General features: G+C 40.6%; 1 protein-coding gene across 1 annotated transcript in view; it reads left to right on the plus strand.

Moving 5' to 3' along the window:
* Positions 1-573: 573 nt before the first annotated feature.
* T265_03340 (hypothetical protein) overlaps positions 574-25,945 on the plus strand; it is a gene marked incomplete at both ends in the record, with an annotated part of 53,970 nt that continues 28,598 nt past the window's right edge. Inside the window, 5 exons of the mRNA XM_009167801.1 lie at positions 574-601; positions 1,834-1,899; positions 9,265-9,717; positions 11,666-12,292; positions 21,959-22,526. Of these exons, the coding sequence (XP_009166065.1) occupies positions 574-601; positions 1,834-1,899; positions 9,265-9,717; positions 11,666-12,292; positions 21,959-22,526 (1,742 nt within the window). The remainder of the gene's footprint in view (positions 602-1,833; positions 1,900-9,264; positions 9,718-11,665; positions 12,293-21,958; positions 22,527-25,945) is intronic.

The following is a 25,945-nucleotide window of genomic DNA, read 5'->3' on the forward strand; positions in this document are numbered from 1 at the left end:
GTGTGCATCAGCCCTCTACACATGGACCAACCTGGCATGAGAGATGTTGTGGGTGTCGCGCGTACATCCATCAGTAAAGCTCAATGGGTCGCGAGGTACACAAACCACCTCACCACGGTAAGGTCCAGTCTCTTCGTGATATTGGAGGCGAATACCAATGTAATTGCCTGGCAGAATTCAAATGATAACCACGAGTGTCTTCAAAAGGCCTTTTACACAACCACAGTTTGTTGACCGTAGACCATTCGCAAGTCTCAATGAAACCTCAGGCCATATTAAACACGAAAGTGCCCGACTAGCCATTCAAGAGATGGCCAAAATCACACAAGCAAAGGCTAAATCAACTGAGCCTATTTACCCCGGATTAGTGCGGGAGCTGTAAAATTTATTATTAGCTCACCGAATCCTGCAGAAAGCACCGAGGTGAAAAGCTTTTCACATCACTCCCGCATATTCGAATGTGCGGCTACTCTGTGACTGCAGGGCGTAGAGGGAACCACCTACAGGTGGGGACAAATATATAGAACCCCAGTGGTCACTGACTACGCGATAACAGTGCCCATTATTCACACAATGCTCTATGCTGAAAAAACTTTGCGAGGTGAGTAAAACCTTTTATGCTAAAATGGTGCATTGTTCTGCATATGGGCTCAAACCAAAAACCGTCCTAATCAACTTTCATATTTTTCAGCTCGCCAAATTTGATTGTTCACCTGAGCGACCGTGCCTATGGTTAAAAAATCCTGTTGGATAGTTGGTCAGCATCGCTGAAATCCCGGGATGCCTAAATAGGGCCTACAAGTTTGGACCGGTTGTCTCAAATTAATTGCCCGATTGCTTTATTCCATCAGGGGCACGTCATAACTTTCAAAAATTCATTTCCATTGTGCGAATACTGAGCGCCCTCGATGACCAGGGAGCCTAGCCTTATGTCCACTTGCCTGGATGTCCTGAAGGTCAATAAACTGGGGTAAACGCGAACTATGTCCGTGTAGGGAACCAGTGTATTACCATAAAAGTCCACAGAGAGGACAACACTGTTTACACCTCCCTTGAGACGCCTGGCCATCTAGTCTTACATTTCAAGCACAGTTATCAAGATTCAGAAAGGAGTTGAAGTGCGAAAGTTGAAGGGAGGAATAAAACGGTAAAAGAGACCAGGAAAACAATGAAAAGCATAAAAAAGTCAAAGGAATAAATGAATACGATAAGGATGATGAGCACGTTTGTTTATTCACAAATCACCCAACACCTCATCGACATCCTGAATGTCCGGTTTTCTACCCATGAATCCCGTCAGTAAATTTAGCTCTCCCGAGGTTTTTAACGTGGGCTGCCAAGAAGCTGCCGTCGTACTGGACCCTAGAAAGCCAGTAAATATGTATGTTGTCGGAGCCCATGTGAAAGTGGTTCTCTGGAAGCAGGGGTTCAGGATCATTTCGTTGGGCAGAAGGTGGGAAGAAGAAACATTAGCCATGTCTCGGAGATCAGGGCTGCACACCATCAAAGTACCTTCTGTAATCAACCAAAATGGCTTGTGCAATGGGTCATACGTGGAAGCCTCGACGGGAAGACCTTGAGGAATAATTTGGCGCGCAGTTCTTATAATTTATGAATTACTGCTGGACAGCATATAACTCCACCACATGTACCCAGACCTCCTGTAGAATTAAGGTGAACGTTTGAACCGTCCGAATTTTGAAATTTTTGTTACGAGAGGTTTTCAGGAAGAAATTTCAGTTTTCGTGATCCAAGTCTACTTAGAATATTACCAAAGGAACACTGGTAGGTATACCTTCAAGGTGAGGACCGAACAGCATTATTCATATTCAGGAGACAACCAGCATCTCATACTTTTGGACAATGTGGAAATAAATTTGGATTCCTGTGGGTCTTTTAGTAAGTCTTGGTTTCGTATCTTTGAACCCGTGACATTTGAATTCATGAATGAACTGACACCGCAGTGTCAGTTGATATCACTAATCATTTTCTCCCGAATTCTTGGCCTCAGATGGCATACATCCCATACATGTATTTGCGCTATATGTTTCCAATTCAAGATGAAGGCGAAGCTTTCATGAACGGCCGAAAATTGGTCCAGTTCAGAGCTACCTACACTGACTATCTGAAGGGGTGTACAAGTGTTGCCTCGTAGAATTCCTTGGAAAGGAGCTTGAGGCGTAAAAGTTGGGGCCATATGTTTAAAAAAATCTTCAGGTCATCCGGGCGATCTTTGATGCATAACATCGCTGTCCATTTAGGAAATAGTAGAAACGCCTGGTTTTTACAGTGAATGCGGATCAACATGGATAATAACCGCCTCCTTTGGATATACGAACATCACTTTTACTATATGAGTAAGTTTTTGAGCCAGTTTAAATAACAGCACGTAAAGGAATGCCTAATAAAGCCACAATGGTAGACTGGAATAAACAGATGGCCAGCCCAGGACAAAATGTTCCCTCGGGATTGCTGAAAATTAAAAAGAAGAATGGTATGTCAAATACGACTATGGTTTTCATACAAAATAACCCGCAACATCCGAAACAAGCTACATGAGCTAGCCCCTCTTAGTGCACCGGCGGATATAGGACTGCCGAAACCTTGCTGAGTGCTGGACACAAACATATTTCTACCCATGGATCTCTTAAGTGAATGCAATGGTAAGGCAGATACCCACCATTCATAACCTAAACTAATGGCTTGAAAGAACACAGTACCCAACACACTTTCTCGTAATATAGTAGGCCGCGGTAGTTACTGAAATCCAGTGGTTTATTCCCAGTGTGCGCAGAAATCGAGAATCTACAACCTTTTCCGGGCTTAAAGAATGGACATCTCGAGTGTTTTCTGTGGTAAACCCGAATATATTCGATTCCTTTGCTCTGTTCTAAAACCTAGAACCGTAAACCTAAAGGCAAAATATCACTTTCGGACGAAGAGCAGTGAGCAGAATATCCTACCAAAATTTCGCTGAATAGCTGACTTAGTGTCAAATAACTAGCTGACTTATTTTAAATCAAACGTAATAGAAGAGGCCTGTCAAGCAGTTTTATGGCAACTGTCATTGAAAGACGATAAAATTAGTCACGTTAACCAATTAACCGTAATCCAGGTAATGCCGATGGTCAGGGAGCTAGTAAGGGATGATTCTATACTGACGTTATACTGAACTTATCTAAATCCCCAGAGGTTCATTCATCTTTGTTTGTGCAGTGACAATTTTCAAAAGATTCCGCATAGCAACATATGCCTAGTGGATTTCTATGTAATTTTGCAAGCTTAAGCCAACTCGTTCATCTGATAATGCATGATGTGTGAAAAGCAAACAGGGAAAATAAATCGAAGAATGGAGTTTTAGAAAGCATGCCTCCAATGAGGCCCATCGGAACCTGGAGGTCAGAAATACGGTAGAAAGCAAAGCTCCTGCAGTTAAAACAGATTTAGGAATTGGGTGATGCAAGAACCAAAGTTGTTTGACTAACTGAATTTCTGCAAATGATGCGGAGATATGTTTGCACTGTAGCTTATTCTGATACATTTCAGCTCCTGTGTTATTAAGGTGTCATCTTAGATAATGGGCTTTAAAATAGGCATCAGTAACCACAATTCTCGACCGACCCACAAACGCGCATATATTTTTCTACCACCAAAGTGGAGGATTTCTGATTAGAATGACCCGATGTCCGACGGGCTGTAGTAGATACATGTGCCACAACGGAAGTGGTTCTGTTTGAAGATCTGACTGGTTTGCCCAAGAAGCACAATTCTATTTAAATACTGTGATGCTTTCCACAAGCTATTTATTAACTTTTATTCCAAACTAAACCTTCAATGTTCCAATTCGCTTTGATGTACTGATGTGCTAGTGATGTCGAAAGTTGTGAACCAAATATATTTTTTAGACATATAAAGCCAAGAATGATATCAAGTGTCCTGAGTACTCGTGCTTACAAGATACGTCGTCAAGAGACGCAACTAAACCCTCCCAGTGAACAGCTGACTAACCAGAACTCTGTTTTTTCGTAAATAATTGTGATCTAGCATACCGAAAAATGTCACAGTGATGTTTTTCTTACCTTTCTTAGACAACGGTTCAGTGTATTTTGGGTCGTCGGATATATTCTTACTTCCTAGGGATCCTTTTATTTTCGTGAATATTAGCAGTTTTTCTGCGTAAACTGAATTCTGAAAGGCCGCCAATGCACACGAGGGATTCCCCAACCACCATCTTAACCCAGAGACAAACTTGCACAGATTATTAGACGCAGAAAAAGAAACTAACGTGTACTTACATCCAAGATATCAGCGGATTCCAAGAAGCTGTATTGGGGTGATAAAAAAGGTAACATATCGTAATTTCCCACCCTATTTCAGGATTAGGAAGAAGAGGCCGGAAAAATGCTATTTTTGTGCGCGCAAGATCTCAGACGATTCTACGGGCTGCGATGCACGCACAAACTTACCGAGCTATAAAACTGTTTAAAAGGTTTAAAACGTCTGTGGCGCTGCCTACTTGGGAATTTCTAACAGGCAGTTCAACCGACCGGCAAAACGAAGATAATTACTTTGTGTTCTTTCGTGGCGTTGGGCAAACCAACCACAACTGTCAAGCATAAACACGTTTGCCTATTCAGACTGCATAACTTAAGTTTTCTCATTTTGCGGTGACGGAGAAATGTTAGGACGCCCTTCTGGGGCGTCAGGTAGTTGAAGTCTTGGGAGGACGTCGGTGTTACAATCTGAGCAAAACCAAAAGTGTGCATTATTGTAAACGGAAATGAATTCCAGCACTTCCTCTGTTTTGTGTGAGCTAACTAGAGTAATCTCGTGGGACAGGTAGGGGATTATTCAAACCAAATTAAGTGAAATTAATGCAAACACCCAGTTTAATTTAAGGTCAATAAAGAATTTGTGTGTCCTCTCCCATTCTCAAATGCACCAAGCAAGCGCCAAAAGGCCTTTGAAATGCCCAAGGGCTGCATCCACTCATATATAAGGTCCGTTTTTACCGCAGTAAGGAAGCTTCATGAAATTACACAGAGAAGATAGGGTGTATGTTGGAGTTCTTTATCTAAAATTAGGATCCTATGTTGCTTTATGGTACCCCTTCCTGGTATAGACAATGGTGGTCATGAGTGAAAAGAGAACCGTTATCTAATACTGTCTTCTGTAAAATAAGAAAATGTGGTGATCAGGATTAAAAGTACAAAATGGTCGGACATTCGTCGATCTTTGGTAACAAAAAGGACTTCGAAAGTAAGAGATTCACGAAGCTTTTCTCAGATGATCGTTTAAGCCACATCAAATTTTGCACACAGTGGTTAATTTTAATACTGAGCAAACATAGGGTGCTTTTGGAGGTATTACACATCAGTTTTAGCACTAGAGTATGAACTACAGTCTAGGGCGGCTGCTAAACATTTTGTTTGTTAGACTGTTACTGCATGTCTTGGAATGCTACAGAAGTTCTTGAAGTGAGTTTGGATATACTTGTTTAATCTTCTGTCCATCCACTTCATTGAGGTTTCGGTTACTTCGGTTTATGAGTTGGTTAGATTCCGTTCTCATGCATTTCAACAGTGCGATCAATTGACATCCTACTCTGCTTTCCATGCAGTTTTGATCCTACCGGCTGTTTCCCGTCCCACACCTGAATGTGAAACTCAACCTGTGCGCACAACTGTTCCGGGCTGGCACTCGTTTTTAGATTTGTTTATCGTCCAGTGGGGGATAGAATACATAGTAGTAGTGGTAACAGCAGTAGTGGTCGACTTTTTGATCCACCAATCGATGATAATCTCTTATCGAGGGATCTGCTTCCCTCAATCCACCAAGGCTGTTATTGGACTGGGACTTCCTAAGGTCACAGTCAGTGACTTGTGTTTTCTTGCCGTTGTGGACTCTCTGCGTACTTATGACACCTTTATGCGTGGCACATGGCGCTGAGTGTACATTTTTGTCATCTAATCTTACACCAGACCCACTACCACGGACACTTTGTTTTATGTGTGAGTCTTGAATGTGCTAGCGATTACTGCGCCTTGAAGAGCACTGTTTGTCCTTTCTTCGGTCTTTACATGCGTGTTCCTATACCAAAATTCTCACAGACGTCGAGAATTATTGTATCTGACTGGAACTGTTGATGCAAGACTTTGAATGAGACATTCTTCTTTTTTGATATCATATTCTTCTGTTATCTAATTCGAATCCATAGCTTGCATTCACTTTTTATGTCTGTGACCATGCTCCTCAAAAATAAACGAAAATAGTAGATGACGAACGCTAATATAACTTCCTAAATTAGATTACTTACGCTAGGTCAAGTATGGAAGTTCCACATTATTATAACGGACACAATCACTACCTCCTCACGAGTGTGAAGTACAGTTTCAAAGAGAATTAAGAACTTACCGAGTCAGATAAAGTAAACAAATCCCCATGGTCGGAAGAACTCGGGAGAACATTAAATACAGCAGAGCGAGTGCTAGAAAAAATGCCACAGGTGTGGGATAGTTATCCAAACTCTCCTGTTATAATTGTTTGCGTTCACACTTAAGAAAGGTTTCGCTTTTCTTAATACACTAACTGGAAAATTGGGTCTTTAGGAGGTATCATTACAAACATAATCTTTAGCTCTCATCCAGCCGTTTGACCCTAAGATTACTCCGAGATCCCTCTAAATTTATAAAAACAGAACACTCGGCCTTTCTCTCTGAACTCTCGAATGAATCGTTTCTAGCCCCGTTCTTAGCTAAGAAACTCCCTTATGCAGTAACATTTTAAAGATTTAGTCATATGGAATGACATTCAGAAATACTTACAAACAATGTTTACAGATAAATTCTTGCTCATGTTTAAAACTCGAGCATATGGAGTGTGTTAATCGCTGAACCCAGTGAAGTCCGCCTGTGCTTATCACTTTTTGAGACAGAATGTTGAATGCGTGTGCCTTTAGCTGGCATCGGTATGGGACCACAGTCTTCTTGTAAATCAAATACACAAAACAACGGATGAAAAATAATTGAGTTTTGCGTACGTAAAACCGCCTTTTGTAACTTGAAACTGACAGAGGACTTCATTGATCTTGGCCTCTTTGAGTCCCCTGGCATCAGTGAAAAGGATCTGTGTTGTTGCGAACTTTTTTGAAGAGAAACGATAACCCCAGAGGAATGTGTAACTTAAGATAAACCTACCGGGAGAGGGAGCATTCGAAGTATCAAACTACCAGGTACTTGGTATCTCCAAAACGTTTGGATGTCATGCTCTTGGAATTCGACTGAGGTCAGATGCTATCTGAAATTCATGTGATCAACTAGGCTCCATTGGCTTTACGTTACCATCATTAGGTTTGAGACTAGTTTCTAATTCTACTACCTTCATTACATATGTAAAAATTTGTGGCGGTTTGTAGGTATGCCACATGGTTTCTACACCACTTTTTCAATTGATTAGGTGGCAAAACGTCTCTCGGTAATCCGATTGTTTGTGCACTTTTAAGGAACCTGAACAGCCTCAAATCAAGTGTTCATTTGTTTGGCGCGGTTTCACCCCAGAGCAATACTCAATTCGTATTTCATTCTTGGCGGTCGAGCGTGAGAATATTTCTCACATTCAGTTAGCCGGCATTTTGGGAGAGACTCCCAGACGTTAGCTAGTCTTTCGTTTCTGAAGAACATTGTGTGACAGTGGGGCCGCTTTTTGTGAGTGCAGAATATGTTCCGGATGCCAAAGAAAGACTTTCTCTGGGGTGGTTTCTCCCTAAATCTTTGATTGACAGCACAGTAACGGACTGGTTTGTCCGCTTCTTAGAATGGCGGCAGTCGTCCACGATGCTCAGTAAACCTGCCACTCAAACTGCAACAGTTACTCCAAGCGATCACATTGTAACGAAAGGTGCCTCTTGTCGGCTGCTCACAAGTTAATGGCTCAAGCTTCAGTTTTAACCAATAAAAAAACAACAGCGGACTTTAGAACCGGATAAATATTCCTGAAGAAACACTCAGCAAAGTTTCGTTATTAAAATCTCGGTAAACATCATTTCTATTTGGTATATTTGGAGGAAAAAAGAAACTTCCAGGTAAACTACTTTATGTCTACCCCGTGACTCACCTAGATCTTCAGTCTGTCTGAGTCGTTGCGATACCCGTAACGATGATGAAACCCACCAACTTCACCATAATAGACTGTAATCCGTTTAAAGCGTTCAGGTGTTTGCGGGACATATCTAGGCAACAACATAACTTCTATGTAAATGTCTTCACCGTGTGCTACTCTTATTACAAAACTTGTCCACTGAGACATTATAAAAAATTATTGCTTCCAGCAGCAGATATTGCGCCATCTAATCAACGTAGTTAAGAGCACACCGGATGGTTGAATCGGACCAGTTAAGTGGGCGTCAGAAAGTGAGGAGCAAATGGCGCTACCCATTTTTTTTTACAAAAGAAGTACTCAATTACTCGAATAGTCAACTTTTGGTCGGAAGTACATCGGGCACACGTTCAAGTATGAAATCTCTTATGCCAGTAATGTTTTTAAAGAAGACGATGAACAACTAACTACACAGTATTAATTCAGTAAGAAAAGTCTTTACTTGGTCACTCAATGTCTTTGTTTTTTCGCTGAAGAGTCACCCTTCATCCAGAAAGAATCGAAGGGGAGCTCCATTGTGGACTGTTTACTGACTACACTACAAGATTCGTTTAAATGGACAATCGTCTACCAGAATAAAACAAGCGTTTCACTGGAATTCAAACAGACGCCTGCGGATCTTTCCTGTTTTCAGTTCAACAAACCGGGTTCCAGAAGTAACGAAGGATGAAGAACAGGTTATTGATCAGAAGGTTCTTTATAAGACACAACTCACACTGAACGTATTCACCTTAATCTTTGGGCAAACCGGTTATATTTTCTCCTCTGTTACTGCAGCAGGATGTATGACAGTTGTGGGCCGAAAGGATAGCAACTGAATGACCACTTATTTCATGTATGCGCTAGGGTTGAGTAAATATGACAAATCAGCTATGTTATCTTGTAATGGGATTACCTCATCGATAGTTAGAAATATCTGAGCAAATATTATGCCACTAACTGCTGAACAGAGGACCATTAAACGCCGGTCAACTGAGTAGCTGTGCAAGTGAAACTAGTCGAATAATAGACTTTTACGCTTTAAAATTTTGTAGTAAACTTTGAATGATCATACGCAAGCCATACATACCTTGAACTTTAAAGGAAGTCTATGCTATTCACTCAATACAGTTAACGGAAATATGTCAGGAAGTCCGAAGCTTATCAGTGAATGTTCCTGTCCCACTCCAAGCACTGACGGTATGACTTCGATTCATGACTGGCTCTCAAGCCTCGTACACACACCAAAGTACCACATGACGATGACCTCAAGCGACCAACCAGTAGCCATAAATGAATCGTCTTTTCTACCAACTTCTTCAAGCCAACAGTTTTCCGCATCCCATATCTCCGGAAACCAATCATATGAATGGAGGGAAGATTGCCTAAACATCCTTGATGACCAGTATGGAGTTCCGCCACAACAAAATTGTTTGAATAACTTGCAGCAGGCGACAGACTGGAACAAATGTCATACCGTGACGACAGCTATTTGTCAGCCTTCAAGTCATCCATGCTTCAACTTGGTAGCCGGAGAGAATTTTATCTCAAATTGTGATTTTTCGGCCGAGAGTTTTCTGCCTGGTATTCCACATTTTGTTAACCGAGGAACTAAATCTCCTTTTGCTGCACCTTTTCAATCGCTGGAGACAAGCTGTCGGGTGTTTACGGACGCAGAACATGTTACTTCAGCTAATACAGGCAAGTTTTTAAAGTTCTTTAAATGCCAAATGCAAGGTTAGAACCCCCCGAAGTTTTATATCTCTCAACGTATTACGTTACACGTGACCTGTGTTCAGGATTGACTCCTTGATAAATAAATTTGAGTAAGGCTAGTGATTACCGTTGATTCCAGTGGATCATAATATAGCCCAGGCTAAACATACCGTTAAGACTCCCTTGTAGGATGCTGACTTCTTTTTTAGAAGACAAAGGCGCAAGGTGAGCTGAGAATTGCATTTTCTCTGAAACTCAAATTAACAATACAACTGTTTTCTAGAAATTGGTGACTGGGGTGTTAATTTTACGGTGAGTACTCTCATCATCAGGTTACGACTATCTAGGTTTGACAAATCTGAAAGCATCTTAACCACCGTGTGCCTTTTGGTCTACAAGGTAGCTCAGATGAAAGGATTTAGTTTCACTTTTAGGTATTTTGTTCTCCAAAGATGACAAAAAATAGCGTAACGGACACTATTAGAAACTGTGCAAGGGCTAATTCAAACCAATTAGTTAGTTTTGCAGTTCTTGGGGAGTCTTCAGCACGTTGAAATAAAAATAATTGAAAAGGTATATGAGGACCGTGAACCCTTAAACCTGGCCACCACTGCGTATAATACCGACAGTTCGTTTAGTACATCATTCTTTAATTTTGAAATCACAGTCTGCGAAATAACACAGTGGTTAGCTTTAGATGCACAGGAGCTAGTTATTGTGGAATTTTCTAACTTTCCTTCGGAACACCATCAGCATGACCGAGTGACAGAATACACTCGTAACCAATCCAGAAAGCGGCATAGAAACGTATAAACTTGACCGACTGTTTTCCGAAACGTCCTGAAACAAAACCCTCCCTTTTGAAAAATGGATCGGATTTAAAAGGTTTACTAATAAACCAATGACTTAGGTGGTCAGTCTTTTAAAAGCCCAGCTGCTTGAAGTCTTTTATCTTGCGTGAAGCCTGCCAAGCAACCATAAAACATCAGATATGTGATTCTCCCGTGAACAGACATCAAGCGTTGTCTTCAGGACGACGCACTCGTTTCGACTGTAACTTAAATAATCCAGGCCAGCTGGGTCAAATAGACAGATAACTGACATTTAAATGGGATTCACTGGCCCATGTTGTAGAAGACACTGGTCTCAATGAGATAGATGAACAGCCGCAGAGGGTTTACGTCGAGCTAAACGTAGATCAGTTGCAAACGTTTGACATCAACGTAGAGTGAATAAGTTCAGTCAATGTACGTGCACAGATCTGCGGCAGATCAATTATCAGTTCTTAATTTTATAACCGGTATCTGTTGCTCCTTTTTCATTAGGAAACCGAATCGATTTCCCAATTCTCTCAAGTTTCAGCGTTATACAAACCTTCCTCACTATAGTACGGAATTCATGTTCCAGGAATCCACCCACGTGATTAAAGTAGTAATTAATAGGCTGGTCGTCTAGATGTCAAAATTTTCCAGGAGTATAGTGTTTTGATTCAGTAGTATAGAAAAATTGTAACTGTGCTGTCTATTTACCCACCCACTTGAGCGTTCACCCTGTGGACCCCACCAAACTGCGCACTGATGATGTCTCCTCTCATGGTAACGAAACATTTTCAAGCCGATTGTCAGGCTCGGTCAACATATCCACAACCGTCTGATCAACAACCAATGTCAAACCTTCTCAGGGTTCTTTCCCAGTTAGTCTTTTTATTTAAGTGGGTAGTTATAAAAGTGAATTATTTGTCCTCCACATTTAAATTGCGCTCCCAAATTCATCCACTTGTTCCATGAACCTGTGGCTCTCAATCTGATTTTCATAGTCGAAATGCTGCTCGGGGGCACAAACAAGATGACGGATGAATACCCTCAGAGTACTTTGAAATCTGGGAACTACATCTGTAGCAATCTCTCTACTGACTTAGCTCCCAAAAGCTATGATGGATCAGCTGAACGTCCAGGGCTACTGCTGTCTCAGTTAACGAAGCCGCAACAAAATATGATGGACAGACCTAACAAAATGTGCAAATTCGACCTATCTCCGCCTCATACATTCCCCCACTGTGATTATGTCAGTGATGTGCAGGTTAATTTTGCACGAGACTGCACTTACTCGCATGATGCAGTGATAATATCTCGGAAGCAAGTACCTCAGTCGGCTTCCAACGACCTAGTATGCCCTGGAAACGACCAAACCGTTTACGAAGCAGCAGACAGCTCTGTGGATGTTGCTGATTTCAAGTGTGGACGTTCAAGGTCATCCAAATCTTCATCAGGAAAATACCCCATGAAATCAGACAGTGCATATCAACATGACGTGTGTCACTGTCTCACCAACTGCCACTGTCTTGACCAANAAATACCCCAGAAATCAGACAGTGCATATCAACATGACGTGTGTCACTGTCTCACCAACTGCCACTGTCTTGACCAAGTTCTTGACATTTCAGGTAAGTGAAATATTTTATGCCTGTTTATACACATTATGGTCCGCTTCACTGCTGTTTGTCTCCTAATTGTATGATGGAATAAAGCTCTAAATTTAGTCTTAGCTTCAACTGATAGGGTGTTGTGTTGTTTCATGCTACAACACATTTTTTCGTCTTCAATGATTGGAATGGCGCAATATGGTTGGGACTTAAAATCTAGGTGGATGGATGACATATGTATTCTCTGGAGGATAATCTATGACGAACAATGAGTGAACGTGCCGAGAGTAGCCTTTAGTTGACTATCATTCAGCTAAGTTGGGCTAAATATGGGCATCGATTCTAGTAGAGGTTTTTTCATGGTAAGTTCAAAGCACGTAGACCGTTAAAACATAAAATAAAAGCTTTGGTGCAAACCTATTGGAGCAGAGCCAGATTTTACAACTTGTCATTTCGTTCTTATTTAGCTGCTTAACAAACAATAGCCGTGCGCTGATTTTGTGACTTTAACTTGGTTAAATCAACCCCAGGAGGCGCCAGTGTAATGGCTCAAGTCTCTTAAGACGTTAAGCCTTCTCATATGCTTCAGTTTCGTCCCCACGATCTTAACGATCTTTTGATGTGATTTTGTCGTTTTATTTGAGCTAATGGGTGAAATACTGACCTTGGCGACTCTATACACTCAGGTTTTCAGTGCTTTTCTCGTTGCTGCTTGGAAACGCAGAAATAACTAACGAATGGAAGTTGAGCACGATTCACAAGGATAATTCATCCATTTACAATGTCCACATTACCTGCATCCAAATTGAAATAAATAACGGTCTCCGCTATACCTACCGTCGGACAGTTATCAAGTTATATAGGCGTACTCATTCAGGCAACCTTAGACATTACTTCTCATATTGCTATAAGCAGCGTCGGAAGGATATTCTGTAGACTAGCGCTTACCAATGGTTAAACGGTTCTTGATTACATGATGATGACTGAATTGATATTCTACTTCCAAAGGGGAAATTGGTTTGGGACCGTGATGTGGGACACGACATACCCCCGAGGTGATAAATTCTGAGCAAACTGTAGAGATACCATCCACCGAAGAACCTAAAGTAGCACCAGCGTGCCACAAATTTATCTCAATTTTCACCAGTGCACGTAAAGTAACATACAGCCAAATTAACCAAAAATTTGTTCTCCCAACATCTTTTAACTTATTTGGGTCCCTAGTTCTGATTCTGTAAAATTTTATATGACCGGTGTTGTACGTGGTCTGAAATGGTTGATTAGTCTTTATTTATCTCAGCCGACCGCCACAGAAATTGTTGATGAGCCCTCCAACGTCTCCTTGACCACCAGTTACGAGCTTGATTAAAAATCACTCTACCAAGGCAAGATGGATCCAGTCAAACAAAAAAGCACCACATCTCTATATTTTCCCATCCTTTTGCCCAGTATCCCTTGGTAACTCACAAGGGAGTAATATACACAGTCTGTGGTCTCATGAGAAATCAGCAAAATCAGAAGATCATATAGAGAAGACCGGTTTTGGCAAGTGCCAAATTAATTAAGAAATCGGAACCAGCTGCTCTGATTAAGTTGGGTATGAAGGTGGAGAGTGGAAATTCTGCCAAATGTTTTGATAGTTTATATAAACATAATTGGATGGACTATGATGTACTTCGCACCACAATATACTGTCAAGAATGTTCTTGTTAATAAACGGACTGGTTATACTTGCAATTTTTGTTGCCGCACATTGTAATGCAGCTGTTTTTCTAAGTTTTCTTAGGCAAGAAATATCCTCTTGTGGAAACCAACTTGTGTATAAGGTCCATTAAATTATCGGGAGATCAGACGCTACGGACTACATTTCTGATCATGACCTCTAAGGAGAGACTACGCAAAGCTTTTACCGATCAAACCCATGTTGTTTGGAATCCCAAGGATACTTCACCAAGTAGAATACATGATGGAGTAGTAATAAAGTGGGATTACGCTGAAAAGCCAAGAAGCACTGCACAGCCGTTTCATCCTAATTGGGGCTCAGCAGCAGTGCACACTTCGTGAAAATCAGAGTTTCAATCTCGCGACCTTCCGGCCTGTGGCTGAAAACCTGTCCTTTCAACTTCGAGCGGCTAAAAAGCCCACCCCTAGACGGAAAATAGTAGCGCTAAACTGACTAACTGGATTGCGGAGCAGATCTTTGCTTTAGCTAATACTGACTTGCGTGGTAAGCACAATAATGACACGTACAGGTTGGAAAACACAACGAGATTCTCCTGTATTATTCGCACATGGTTCTGAAATGGTTTGTATTTCTCCTTGTTTGTTTGTAGTTTTACGCGGTGTAGCCTCCTTAGAACATCTCTAGGTAGGATCCGACCGATCAGTTGATTATACAATATGATTTAAATAGTGCTACTTATTGTGTTTGCGCCTCCAAATTCAACTCTAGCAAGAGACGCACAAGTATGTTCTGAGCTTCATCCATTTCATGGGATCAGGATTATTAAACAAAGAATGCGAACCTCCACATCTTATTGTGTATTGCTGCTTTACTGCCTTGATAGTACAGCAGATGCAATAAATGAATGACTTTAAGAAATTTTAAGTAACTGGTTTATCAGATTTTTCATTAAAGCAAATTGATCAAAGCACGCACTACACTTCATGTATCCCAATTATTCACAATTAATTACACAGCTGTTCCTTTTTATTATTTTGTGGTAAATGAGTACTTGATGACTTGTTCCACCCACGTGCGAGATAACCTAAGGGGCTGAATAGACGGTTTCAAAAGTTAAGGCCACGCGAATGAAAAGGTCACTTGGGATATAAAATGCTACAGACATTACCTAGCACAGTGCCAAAAGTAACACCTTCATAAGACTACTAGACATGGAGAACACATTCAGAATAACGTGCAGTTTTACACTATGGAAGCCCATTTATACGTCCAAGTGATCTGGCAATCTTGTACCCTCTTGAACACTGTTCTGTTCAAAGTAAGCTTCAAGTTTCAGGGACAAATATTCACACTGACGACATTATTTTGTTTGGTAATGAAGCGTTTGAAATCCGAATTCCCCTACCAAACGAATACCTTGTTTAGAACTACTAGTCTAAGAGGTTCCTGTATAGTAGCAGACCGGCTTCAAAATGTCTGGGATTTTCATGATCAAGAGATCGTTGTTGGACAAGGAAAATGACTTTCGTGGGTTAAATGAATCCAGAAAAGTTGTTCAACCTGGTAGACTGAGCGCAGAGACCAAACTACAGGACGACTGTATAGCAGCAAATAAGAAGATTTCATCTAATCCAATGACGGATCGTCGCTGAGTAATATGACTCCATCACCTACCAAAACATAACCCCAGATTTGGCAGTCGCATACAAAAAATTACTCATTTCCGTCCCAAATCACGCTAGAAAGTAAGCCCTCAGTCAAATTTTGAAGCTTGTTAGACAAGATAATATTTGAGCATGGTGTAATTTCTTTGACCAGTTCTTTGAGTGAGTTTACACTAACCGACCTGGAGGAGAGCTATCGAAAAAAATTGTTTTGCAACACAGGTTGAGAGTGCATCATTTCCAGAGGGCGCGTAAATTTGTCACATCACCAGTGGTTCAAATACGCGCTGTGGGAGTCAATTCCAAGATTTACTCCTCAGTCAGGTCACGTGAGACATATTGTTTAGTTTGAATATGACATTCTCGCCAAACGTCTGGTTGATGCCTTGAAGGAAACTCATCCTATTATCAAGTGAGTTGGATCGTCTTTAGTAAAACCGAAAATCGCTCCTTTTCCCTCTCATTTTTATCTGGTCTTCCGAATCATTCTGATCAGTCTTTTTTAGCCCTAAATTTCTATTTCCGCAAGCTGTGTGGTTTAAATCGATTTTCAGTTGAAACCCATATCCTTGAAAGAATAAAAATTCTTTCGGCTCTGAACCTGAAGTCATTACATAAATTAGTCATGACCTGGCAGGCTCAGTGGTAGCCAATAAAAAGTGATTTTCTGTGTTCAGTAGTGAACAACCAGACTCAGAATATTTGTTTAATGGTAAAAGCGTCTGCCACAGGTGATTTACACATTTCTGTTAGAATATTACTTGCGCGAATTCCAAATACGAGGAACCTCTCTTAGGAAGAAAACTTTCCGCTGGTCCTAGCAAAATGCACCAAAACACGGTTGAAATGAGCGGATTCTGCATGTCAAAAAATTTTCTCATCAAAATCTCCGGTCACATGCACTGGTAATACACGTGGTCGTAGTTCCAATGGTAAAATTCACGCCTTAGAGGAAAACGAGATAAGTCGCACTTAAAATATGCTGACCACTTCTGGTTCATTCCACCGTTTATAAAAGAGGTTGTGGAGTTATCAACAGAATTATCAATTTTATAAATGTGCTATTTCAGTCACTGTTTTGTGTCACTGATTGCTTTCCAAATTTATGTGCACCATGGGGGGGGGGGGAAGAAAACTGGATCAACGTAAATGTGCTAGTCTTGCTAATCAGCTAGCGAGTTCTTTTAGAAACTTTACCACTTGTGTTGCGAACAAACCCAAAAAAGAATCAATGCCATATGCCTTATTGCTCGAGTCACTCTCCGAAGTTTCGGTCTAATACATATTCCTGGATACAGTTACTCTCTGGTTAGTCTTAGACACTCTTAGAAGGCAGTTAGAATCCAATCTAGAGTTAGGTAACTCTAAACAAAGTTGATACTAGCTGCTCACGATTCTGAAAAATGGCTTGTCTTGAAGAACCTTATCTTCTTTCTGCTGTGGTGTTTACATTCGAACTCTGTAGAATCAGTCGTTCAAAGACAGGTTTTGCCTGCTTCAACCAGGTAGAAATATCATTATACAAATAAGTTTAAATAAGGATAAAATTAATGAAGAGATCCGCAAAAATTATAAAAGAGGCAGAGAAAAGCAAAAACCCTCGTTGTCCGAGTGTGTATTGTCCAATCGAAAGTGGATATGTTTTCTTAAATCCAACTCGCAAGTCCAAACTTAACAAAGCAACCTTGCAAAAACCTTCAAACTACCAGTGAAAAGAGGCATGTTTGACAAACACGTGAACATTAATTTGACTTTCATTGGTGACTCACATAAATTTCAGAAGAATATCTCGTTTATGATATTCTTAGAAAGAACCTTCTGCAAGTGGATGCATTTGTTGAACATGCAATTTGAGTTCAAGTAGAAAATAAGGTTGACGAATAATTTGGGACTGCGCCTACTAGATGAGCTTCAACATGGACGATAACGGAAGGAAACTCTTGTTTCCAGCAAGTTTTTGAGCAGTCCCGTTCACAAAAAGGCTAAATACTTGTTGGAGTACTCCATGCTAAATTAAATAGACTGTCTAAAATGCCATAAGTCACATGGTTTTAGAAACGATGGCAAGGTAGGTAAGTCAGTCATTATACAGCCACTTCTAGTTAAATATTTTTACTAGAGGATAATCTTGTTGTAGGCGTAATAAACTACCCGTAAAATTGATGAAAACTCTTGCAGCCCATGATCACTTCTGTCCTCCTTGGGGCTCATCAGGTGGCCTAGTCCCCGAGGTGAAGAAGTACACCATAAACCAGAGTTTCAGCTGAGTTCCCGGTGGGTCTGCCGTCAAAACTACTTTGGTATGCAGTTGAGTTTGTTAGTCGGATAGCCTGGCTACTTCTAACCATCGATCGATCTGTAAGGCGAAATTTAAACTTTCTGAGTGAATACGGATATCCAAAAGACTTTTGGAAACCCAGCAATAATCAGCACAAAAGACAGTAATAGTTTTGTTTGCTATATACTTCTGAGTTTAAAAGCATTTTGGCTACATTTCCGATTTACAACAGCGGTTCCAAAGAACTGGATTAGAAGTGTGGATAAAGATTCATTAGGAATAGCGGGGTGTTTATGATACTCATGGCACAAATAAACTACTTTCGACGGAACAACTTGATATTAGGCAACAAGTAATGACTATATGGCCGGTAGATGAAGGACGATTTCTGGTTGACAAATGCTGAGGCAGTGTGGGTACGCCCTACATTCGGAGGTGACATTTGAACCTGAAGCCTAGCAAAACCAGCAGGCCACACCGACAAGCATCTTAGAAACCAGCAGTGGGTTTCGGTATTTCGCAAACTTTCAGGAGAGTTTCGTGACCATAACTACTATCCGGTTTCAAGCCATTGGCCTATATTCAGTGTGAAAAAGGCAGCCAGTTTTGAAAATGAGACAAGAAAATTGACGGAATCCGGATAAAGAATATTTTGTTTTCCATTCCAGGCAGCTAATGTTAACAAACCTCGGATCTGAGTCCGCGATGATTACCTTTATCAGTTTCTTTTCACTGGATTACTATAAGAAACAAGTCAACTGACGCTAAACGCAAAGCAAAGTCAAACATGTATGATTTACAGGATAATTTGTAAATTAATACGCATCATGCTGGATAGTCAGGCTTACGTAAATGGCAAAAGACACTTGTTCTATTGTTTCATGCATCGGAGTTTACAGTTCTCATTTCGTCGTCCAGTGTGATTTGGAGAACATTCGCTCAGAATTTTGTTTCCTCCAACTGGGGGAACACAAGTAGCAGCCATTGCAAGAATTTCAGTGCATTTTGGGAAAGGTAGCTTGCAGGCACATTGTGTGGCTAAACTAGATGAGCAATCATTGTGCAGGACTCTTGCTTTCAGTTCTTCGTGTGCCGAACTGGGTAGAATAAATTTAGTCCTAAAGTAAAATATTGAGCGTCAGAATTCATCATATTCACAACTAACCAAATTAGTTTCTTTGTAAACGAATGTTCTTTCGAACGGACTAGTATGACCTCACCGATACACGTTTTTGTTGTATTCTTTTGTATACATTCTGGAGGAGGCAAATCATATCAGCTCTAGTTCACTGTGACAGACAAGAATTATCCTAATTTTGCTCCGCCTGGATGGACGGGGACATATATCATTAGATGTCATAATTAATCTTAGTGATTGAAATTAAGTCTATCCATGGCCTGTGGATTCCGAACCCCTGGTCTCTAGCAGACCCATTTCTTTTGGGAAGTCAGGAACAGTCTGCAGCTTAAAATAGGCTGGTTAGGGTCAAACTGCAGTTATGATCATCATATATCTATTACACAAATACTCTGTGGATTGCCACGAGGCAAAATAGCAACCAGTGGTGGGAAAACAGTAGGAGATACGCCAAAGATCATTTGGTTTATTAGCGACTGCATTCCTTTCCGAGTGCCCAATGATGCAACCGACAACCTATCGGGGAAAGTCTGATTTTATTGCGACAAAGAGTTAACGTATAACTCACTAACGACTGTTTGCATGCAAACTTACAGAGAAATGTTATCAAAAAAGCCATGCATGTATATTTTTTGCAAAATCTGATCTCAGAACCGTTACACTCATGTGTTGATGGTATCGAAGTGTTCTGTATCAAAAGCGCGATTGAAGATATGTCCAAATTAAGACGACGTCGGCATAAATTGTTGGCAGTCATGCATGTGCTTTGGAATGCTACATCATCTCCGTCAAACATGGAAGGACCACCCACAAAGGCAGTTTGATTTCCAGAGGGCTTAACAGTTGTCGTTCTGAAGGCGCACAGGAGTCATCGTAGGCGACCCACAAGTGGTGAATGGTTGAACGCACCGATCCGGCTTCTCATAATTGGTGAAATGACCTTGATACAGGGAGAAGTGGTCCTTAGAAAACACTCCACAAGTCCGGAGAGAATCCCTGGATCACACGAATACTAACAAGTGCACTTATTAAAAAACGCTTCTTCAGGATTTGAAGTTTTACACAGTCTATGTTTAGTTGATTAGTAATGATGGTTTCGTCAGCCGAACACCATGGATGGATTTCATGTTTCTAGTGCATTTTGGTACGCACTGTTCTGGTTCTTAGGTTGTCTCTAATACAAACCAGCTAAGAAACCTGAATTAAATCCCGTCATATTGTCAGTAAAGTGATCGAAATCTTTTCACCAAAGACCGTTGAAATGGTTTGAGTAACTTAGTTACGCTAAATTAGTTCGAAAATCACTGTATTACTCCCGCTGCCTAGCGTACGTATTCAGTTATAATATACCAGCAATGAAAAACTCAGAAAGTGAGCCCGCAGATGAGCCTCAACTTGAGTGAAATCGGTTGTGTGCTGCTGAGGGTTGTCAATGATCTAATACCTAGTTTTCTGCTAGGGACATATACGGTAATACCTCGGATATCATACCGACCTAATCTTCAAGTGATCTTTATGCACCGATTTCGGTTGAAGAATAGCGGAATCAAGAGGTTCCGATTCTGTCACACTTCTCATTGAATCTAACTTGGTTTGCAACTGACTGAATTTGGCCTTAATTTAATTTGTTGAATTTAAAAAAGGTCAAAGTAAGCTAAAAACTTGTTGTTATGGCACCCCTAGCTAAAGACAAAACTTCTCCAGTGCTTTTTCAACCTTCCACCTCCACATAAAGGCTTTTGCTTGCCAAACTCTTCGGAAGACGAAATTCCAAAAGTATGAAGCAACTTGAACTCACCAGAGTAGCAGCACTGGGAGGCAGACGTCTGCAAAATTAAACACATGCTAGTTCAACGTTTTGATCAAATCAGCCTTTAAGTAAAACGATATCCACAGGATCGAAGTGCCAAATCAACCAGGCTGGTTCGGTTTTCTTTTGCTGTATAATTTGTACTAAACGCGGTTGTACATTTCCATAACGAGTCACACAAAGGCCAGTTTTTTTTACTCAGGGAAGGCTGAATCCATAACAGAAGACCATTTTGTTCCGTGAGGTTACTTTCCTATTTTTCCCTTTGCTAAATTAAAACGCCATTTTCCGAGAAGCAGAATTATCACATTGGATGTCTGTTTGTATACATTCCACGACAGAATCCTGTCAGTCCAAAATTTAATTACTCAATCCTATAGCGCTGCAGCCATTAGGGAAAATGATTCCCGATGGCTTAAATTTACGTTCCATCTGTGGAATAAACTGATTCTTCTGCAAAAGCACTGTCATTTATGCTTAGCATGGTTCACCGTTAGGTCTTGGAAATTATGTTGGTCATGAGGTAGACGGAAAAACCATAGGCGTCGTTGGAACGCGGAATCAGATGAAATGATCTTACGACAGGTAACTGTGATAACCTATCACATAGTTGTTTTGAGTGACGCCATTCAATTTACATGAGCAAGTAGCAGATGTATACTTTGGAGAACGGCAAAGAATACAGCTTGCTTGATTGTTGCTTCCTCTACTCCATCTGGGCCTGTGTATGTTAAATTGTTGCAATATGGTGCTTGTCTGTACTGTAGTAATACCATACACATTTTAAGGTGTTTTGCATGTCCATCAACTCAACCCGCTGTCTACCATGCACGTCTTTATAAAATTCAGTAACTGATCGTGTATAAGTTCCTAATGAAAATATTCATATGAGGAACTTCACCCTCAACCAGGCTCGCCGAAGAAACGTGGTTGCTTGGATAGCAGTTTTAGTCTTTCGGCCCATGCGTCCACCAACCAGTGTTATGCAGCCATTATATGCTGTCCGGGGTGATTTAGACATGTACTAGCCAAGCTGATCAAAACAAAAAGTCAAAAACCAAGTGGTCTGACTTAAGCACCGGTTATTTCTCTTCCCCAAAACCTCCGTTTTAGGTCCCGCAAAACAAACACTTGCCTCTAGTAGCACATACTTTTGGCAGTATAATTCGCAATGCAAAGGACCCAAAGCGATACGACTCGTGGATCTTGAAGGACCTGTGTTGCATGGTGAACAGACAGTAGCAGACCAGCCGGACAGTACTGCTGGCTTTCTTGATGGTCTTACCCTGTTTGATTCAGGGGACCAGCCAGTGATCTCAGTGCAAACTACTTCAACAGCATCATTACCGGAATATCCATTTGTAGTATTCGAGGATCCTGTCCAACGTCGGTACGACTTAGTCCATTGTTCAAAATTACGGCGCGGAGACGGAAACGACGTTACCCCTAATTTACCACGATTGCGAGCAATGGGAGAAGAACTGGAAGGTCTCAATCAACAACTGATTGAACACGGTGAGATAATCGTTGCCGGAACAGCTGGTGGCCCAACCTCACTTACATCCATGTTCCTGACTCAACCCGAACCGTTCAACAAACTTTCTCCTGGATTATCTCCACTTCCACTGGACTGCAAACTGATTGAACAAGCAAAACGCGAAAAGAACAAATTGGCAAGCAAGTATGTTGTTCAGCAAACCCAGTTACTTACTGATATATCAGTTATCTAAATTTCTGGACAATTACTCAAGGATCCATATGTGTTCGTAGAGAAACGCTGAGTGCTGCACCAACAATAGGCTCTCAAAGGGTGCTTAAAACATTCACTGGAAAGGCTCATTCACTCAAGCTATTCTGGTTACCAAATATAACACAATCCGCTCCAGAATTTCACTAATATTGAGCCGGTTCGTAAAAATGATACCTCATTTTGGGGCTAATGAAGTAACATAGACACTAACGATCAAACTCTTATGTTTTAATCACGCAGACAGAAAGTGTGACCATTTATCGTTTCCTCTTGGCGCAGACCCGAGTAAATCATACTACTGAGAGTGTCAGAGAATTCATCCTTAGTCGCTAACCTGTACGAGAACCACAAATGAGACAACAAGGGAATATCCATCTTCTTTTAATTAATTTGAGGTCGCACCTTCAGTCTTCAATAAAGTTTGACAGTCTGCATTTCTTAGCTAAGTGTACCATCACGTTTGCAAGAAAAGGCTTCAGTTAGAAAAAATTGTACACTAAAGCAGTGGATCCTCTCCTATTAGATTAAATGAACGGCTTTCTTATCAGCGCTACTTTTTATGTACTGACCTACTGGAACCAAAATCTCAACTCCGACTGTTTAGACCAATAAAATTATAATCCTTCTCCAAAAAAACACTAATGCTTTTTTACCAGGCATTTGTGTACAGAAAAGAATAATTTACAGCTCAGGTTTTAGCTGTTTGAAACGTTATTTGTACTTTCCCATGTAAGCGATACAGTACTACCATGCTTTTTTTAACAAGACCTGGGTAAAACCCAGCATTATGTCTGTAGGTAAAGCATTTATTTTTCTCGTCAAATTATACTAAAAGCTAGGTTTCACATTTTAGAGGTGATACGGTCATGAATACACACGGGAATTATAGCACTGCGCCCGACTACTTCTTGTTGAGGATTCCAAATAAACAAATGACAATTCGGGGCTGAACACAGGTTTTTGACTAAAAAATTCAATATGATTATCTGACAAAAAATGCTTGTCCATGCGAGATATGAAAGAAACTACTCTGAAAAAGTGTGGGCACCACTCTTTCAGTCATCGTAAGGAAACAAAGGCGCCTCAGGAACGAGTTCGAAATAAAAATTTTCCCGGTTAATTGGTGCACCAGTCGTCAGTACTTAAGTTTCCTGAGTTTAATGACGATTTGCGTGGTAACTGGAAGTTTGAAAACTTTATGGAGATGTGAACGGGGAGGTAACACATTTAGGGGGGTAAAGAAATGCTCCAAAATCAATGCAGCACGTTTTGGCTAGAGCAGTTACCACCATCAGTACAAATGCAACATCGACCTTACTTTAGAGAACGGAATAGCAAAATACATCTCCAGCATCTGATCCCTATTTTCTTGGTCTATTGATTATATTTTCACTACAAAATACCCAACAGATTGAGGTAAACGACATTTAGAACCCCACTGAAATACAAATGAAAGGGCTCGGCTATTTATTTCGGTTGAAATTAAGTTTGGAAGATTAAGTTTTTGCTCTAAGATTAGCAATAATTTATCAAAATGTTTGTCCGAGTCAAGGCCCTAGTTTTTATTATCAGGACTTGCAAAAGTGGCTCAAAACGGCCTTCAACACAGAGCAATCATAGTAAGAGTAAAATAACCCTTTACAGGGGTAATATACTACTCACAAGGTCACTGAAAACTTGTTGACCTCTGTTTACGTGATTTTCAACCAATCAATTAAATGTTTCGATGAGATATTGCTTCTTGAACACACCGTGTGGAAATTATGGGGAAGGGACGTTTTAAGACGCCACAACACCGTAACTGTGTGATAAGAATTCACTGCGGTTGCTGAATGAAACACTACACGACACGAAATCATTTTTCCCCTTAATAATGTGCCGGTTAGATTTCCTCTATTAGATAAGATCGCACCCATCGAATAGGTTGGTACATTTGTTTTGTTTTGGTCATTTGTTTGAACTGGACGGAAAACTCAAGTGATTCCCGCAACGGGAAAATATTAGAAAGGATATACTACTTATGAGGGTCTATTTCGCTTTTATTCAGGTCCATCAGATAGATGCCGTCTCCTTGATTCCCTCAAACGTAACTACTCCCAGAACCTTAGCTGTAACTTCCTGGGGAATTAACTAGTTTCCAAATTAGATTACTTTTAACTGGAAGCTAAAGTGATCTCCATTTGAATCGGTCACTTCGGATATTCTCCAACTGAATGTGTTGTACAGAAGCTGTCCAATACTGTCCAATACAGTGCTTATCAGGCTGCCGAAAACTTTGACACCGCACAGAGAAAACTATATTATGTAATGCAATATGGTGTAATATAATATATTATTACTATATGATGTATGATGGAGGAAGTGACCTGCGGTTCTGTTGAGTCTCCCGATTGCATTAGGTTAATTCGCAAATGAGTGTATTATGTTTATTGCGTGCATTCTGCATTCAAGTTGAATATAGGTTGAAAGAAATTGGTGAACTGCTCTTACTCGATGATCCCTAAGGTTATCAGAAATGGTTGGGTGCTGTCAAAGGTTTTTAACATCGATATGATTAGTGCGTCCTGGCAAAATATGTAATGCAAAATCTCGAATATCGTAATAACCGTAACTTGAGGCAGCTTTCGTGCTTTAATTTTGGTTGAAAATGTGTCACAAACGATAGTTCCCGCTTGTATTCAGTAGGGTCATACAAAAGAAGGACAATAACATAATACGCCACGAACTAGATTTCATTGTTGTTCTTAACTCGTCCGCAAGGACTTACAATGCGATCTTTTTGACGTAAGAGCTACTCTATAGACTAAACTTGATTAGTTGCAGTGGTCCAGAGTATTTTGCCTGGTAATGAGTATGGTCTTGAACGCACATTAGGCTCTCTTTTATTTTTCGTCATTTCAACCGTTCCTAGACAGAATATGTCTAATAGATACATACTTCCAGGCATGGACTTCTAAAGGCTTTCGACTGAAATTGAAATCAGCATTGAAAACATCTAGAGACTTTAGTAAATTTAGATGCAGTCGCTGAATAAGGAATGAATCACATAAAATGGCAGGCGATTATTCTTTCAGGGCGTCTCGTCCGCCTGGATTGTAATTCTGTCGCGAGATGTTACATAGTTGAACGCTTTATCGCTTGGCGCCCAGTAGTTATATAGCAACGGTGTAGTCCACGGATCCTGAAAAATTCTTATTTGAGGTATTAAGTGCTTTTTGTGTTTGTTTTCAAGCACTGTTTCGTAAGAATAAAGACTAACACGCCCATACTCAACAAATTTTATTGCACTTATTTAGAGGCAGTCCGCGCAGTTTCTCGATGAACACCTATAAGCATAACATCATATCATG

Source organism: Opisthorchis viverrini (genome assembly GCF_000715545.1).
Source record: "Opisthorchis viverrini unplaced genomic scaffold opera_v5_46, whole genome shotgun sequence".
In the NCBI taxonomy this organism is placed as follows: domain Eukaryota; kingdom Metazoa; phylum Platyhelminthes; class Trematoda; order Opisthorchiida; family Opisthorchiidae; genus Opisthorchis; species Opisthorchis viverrini.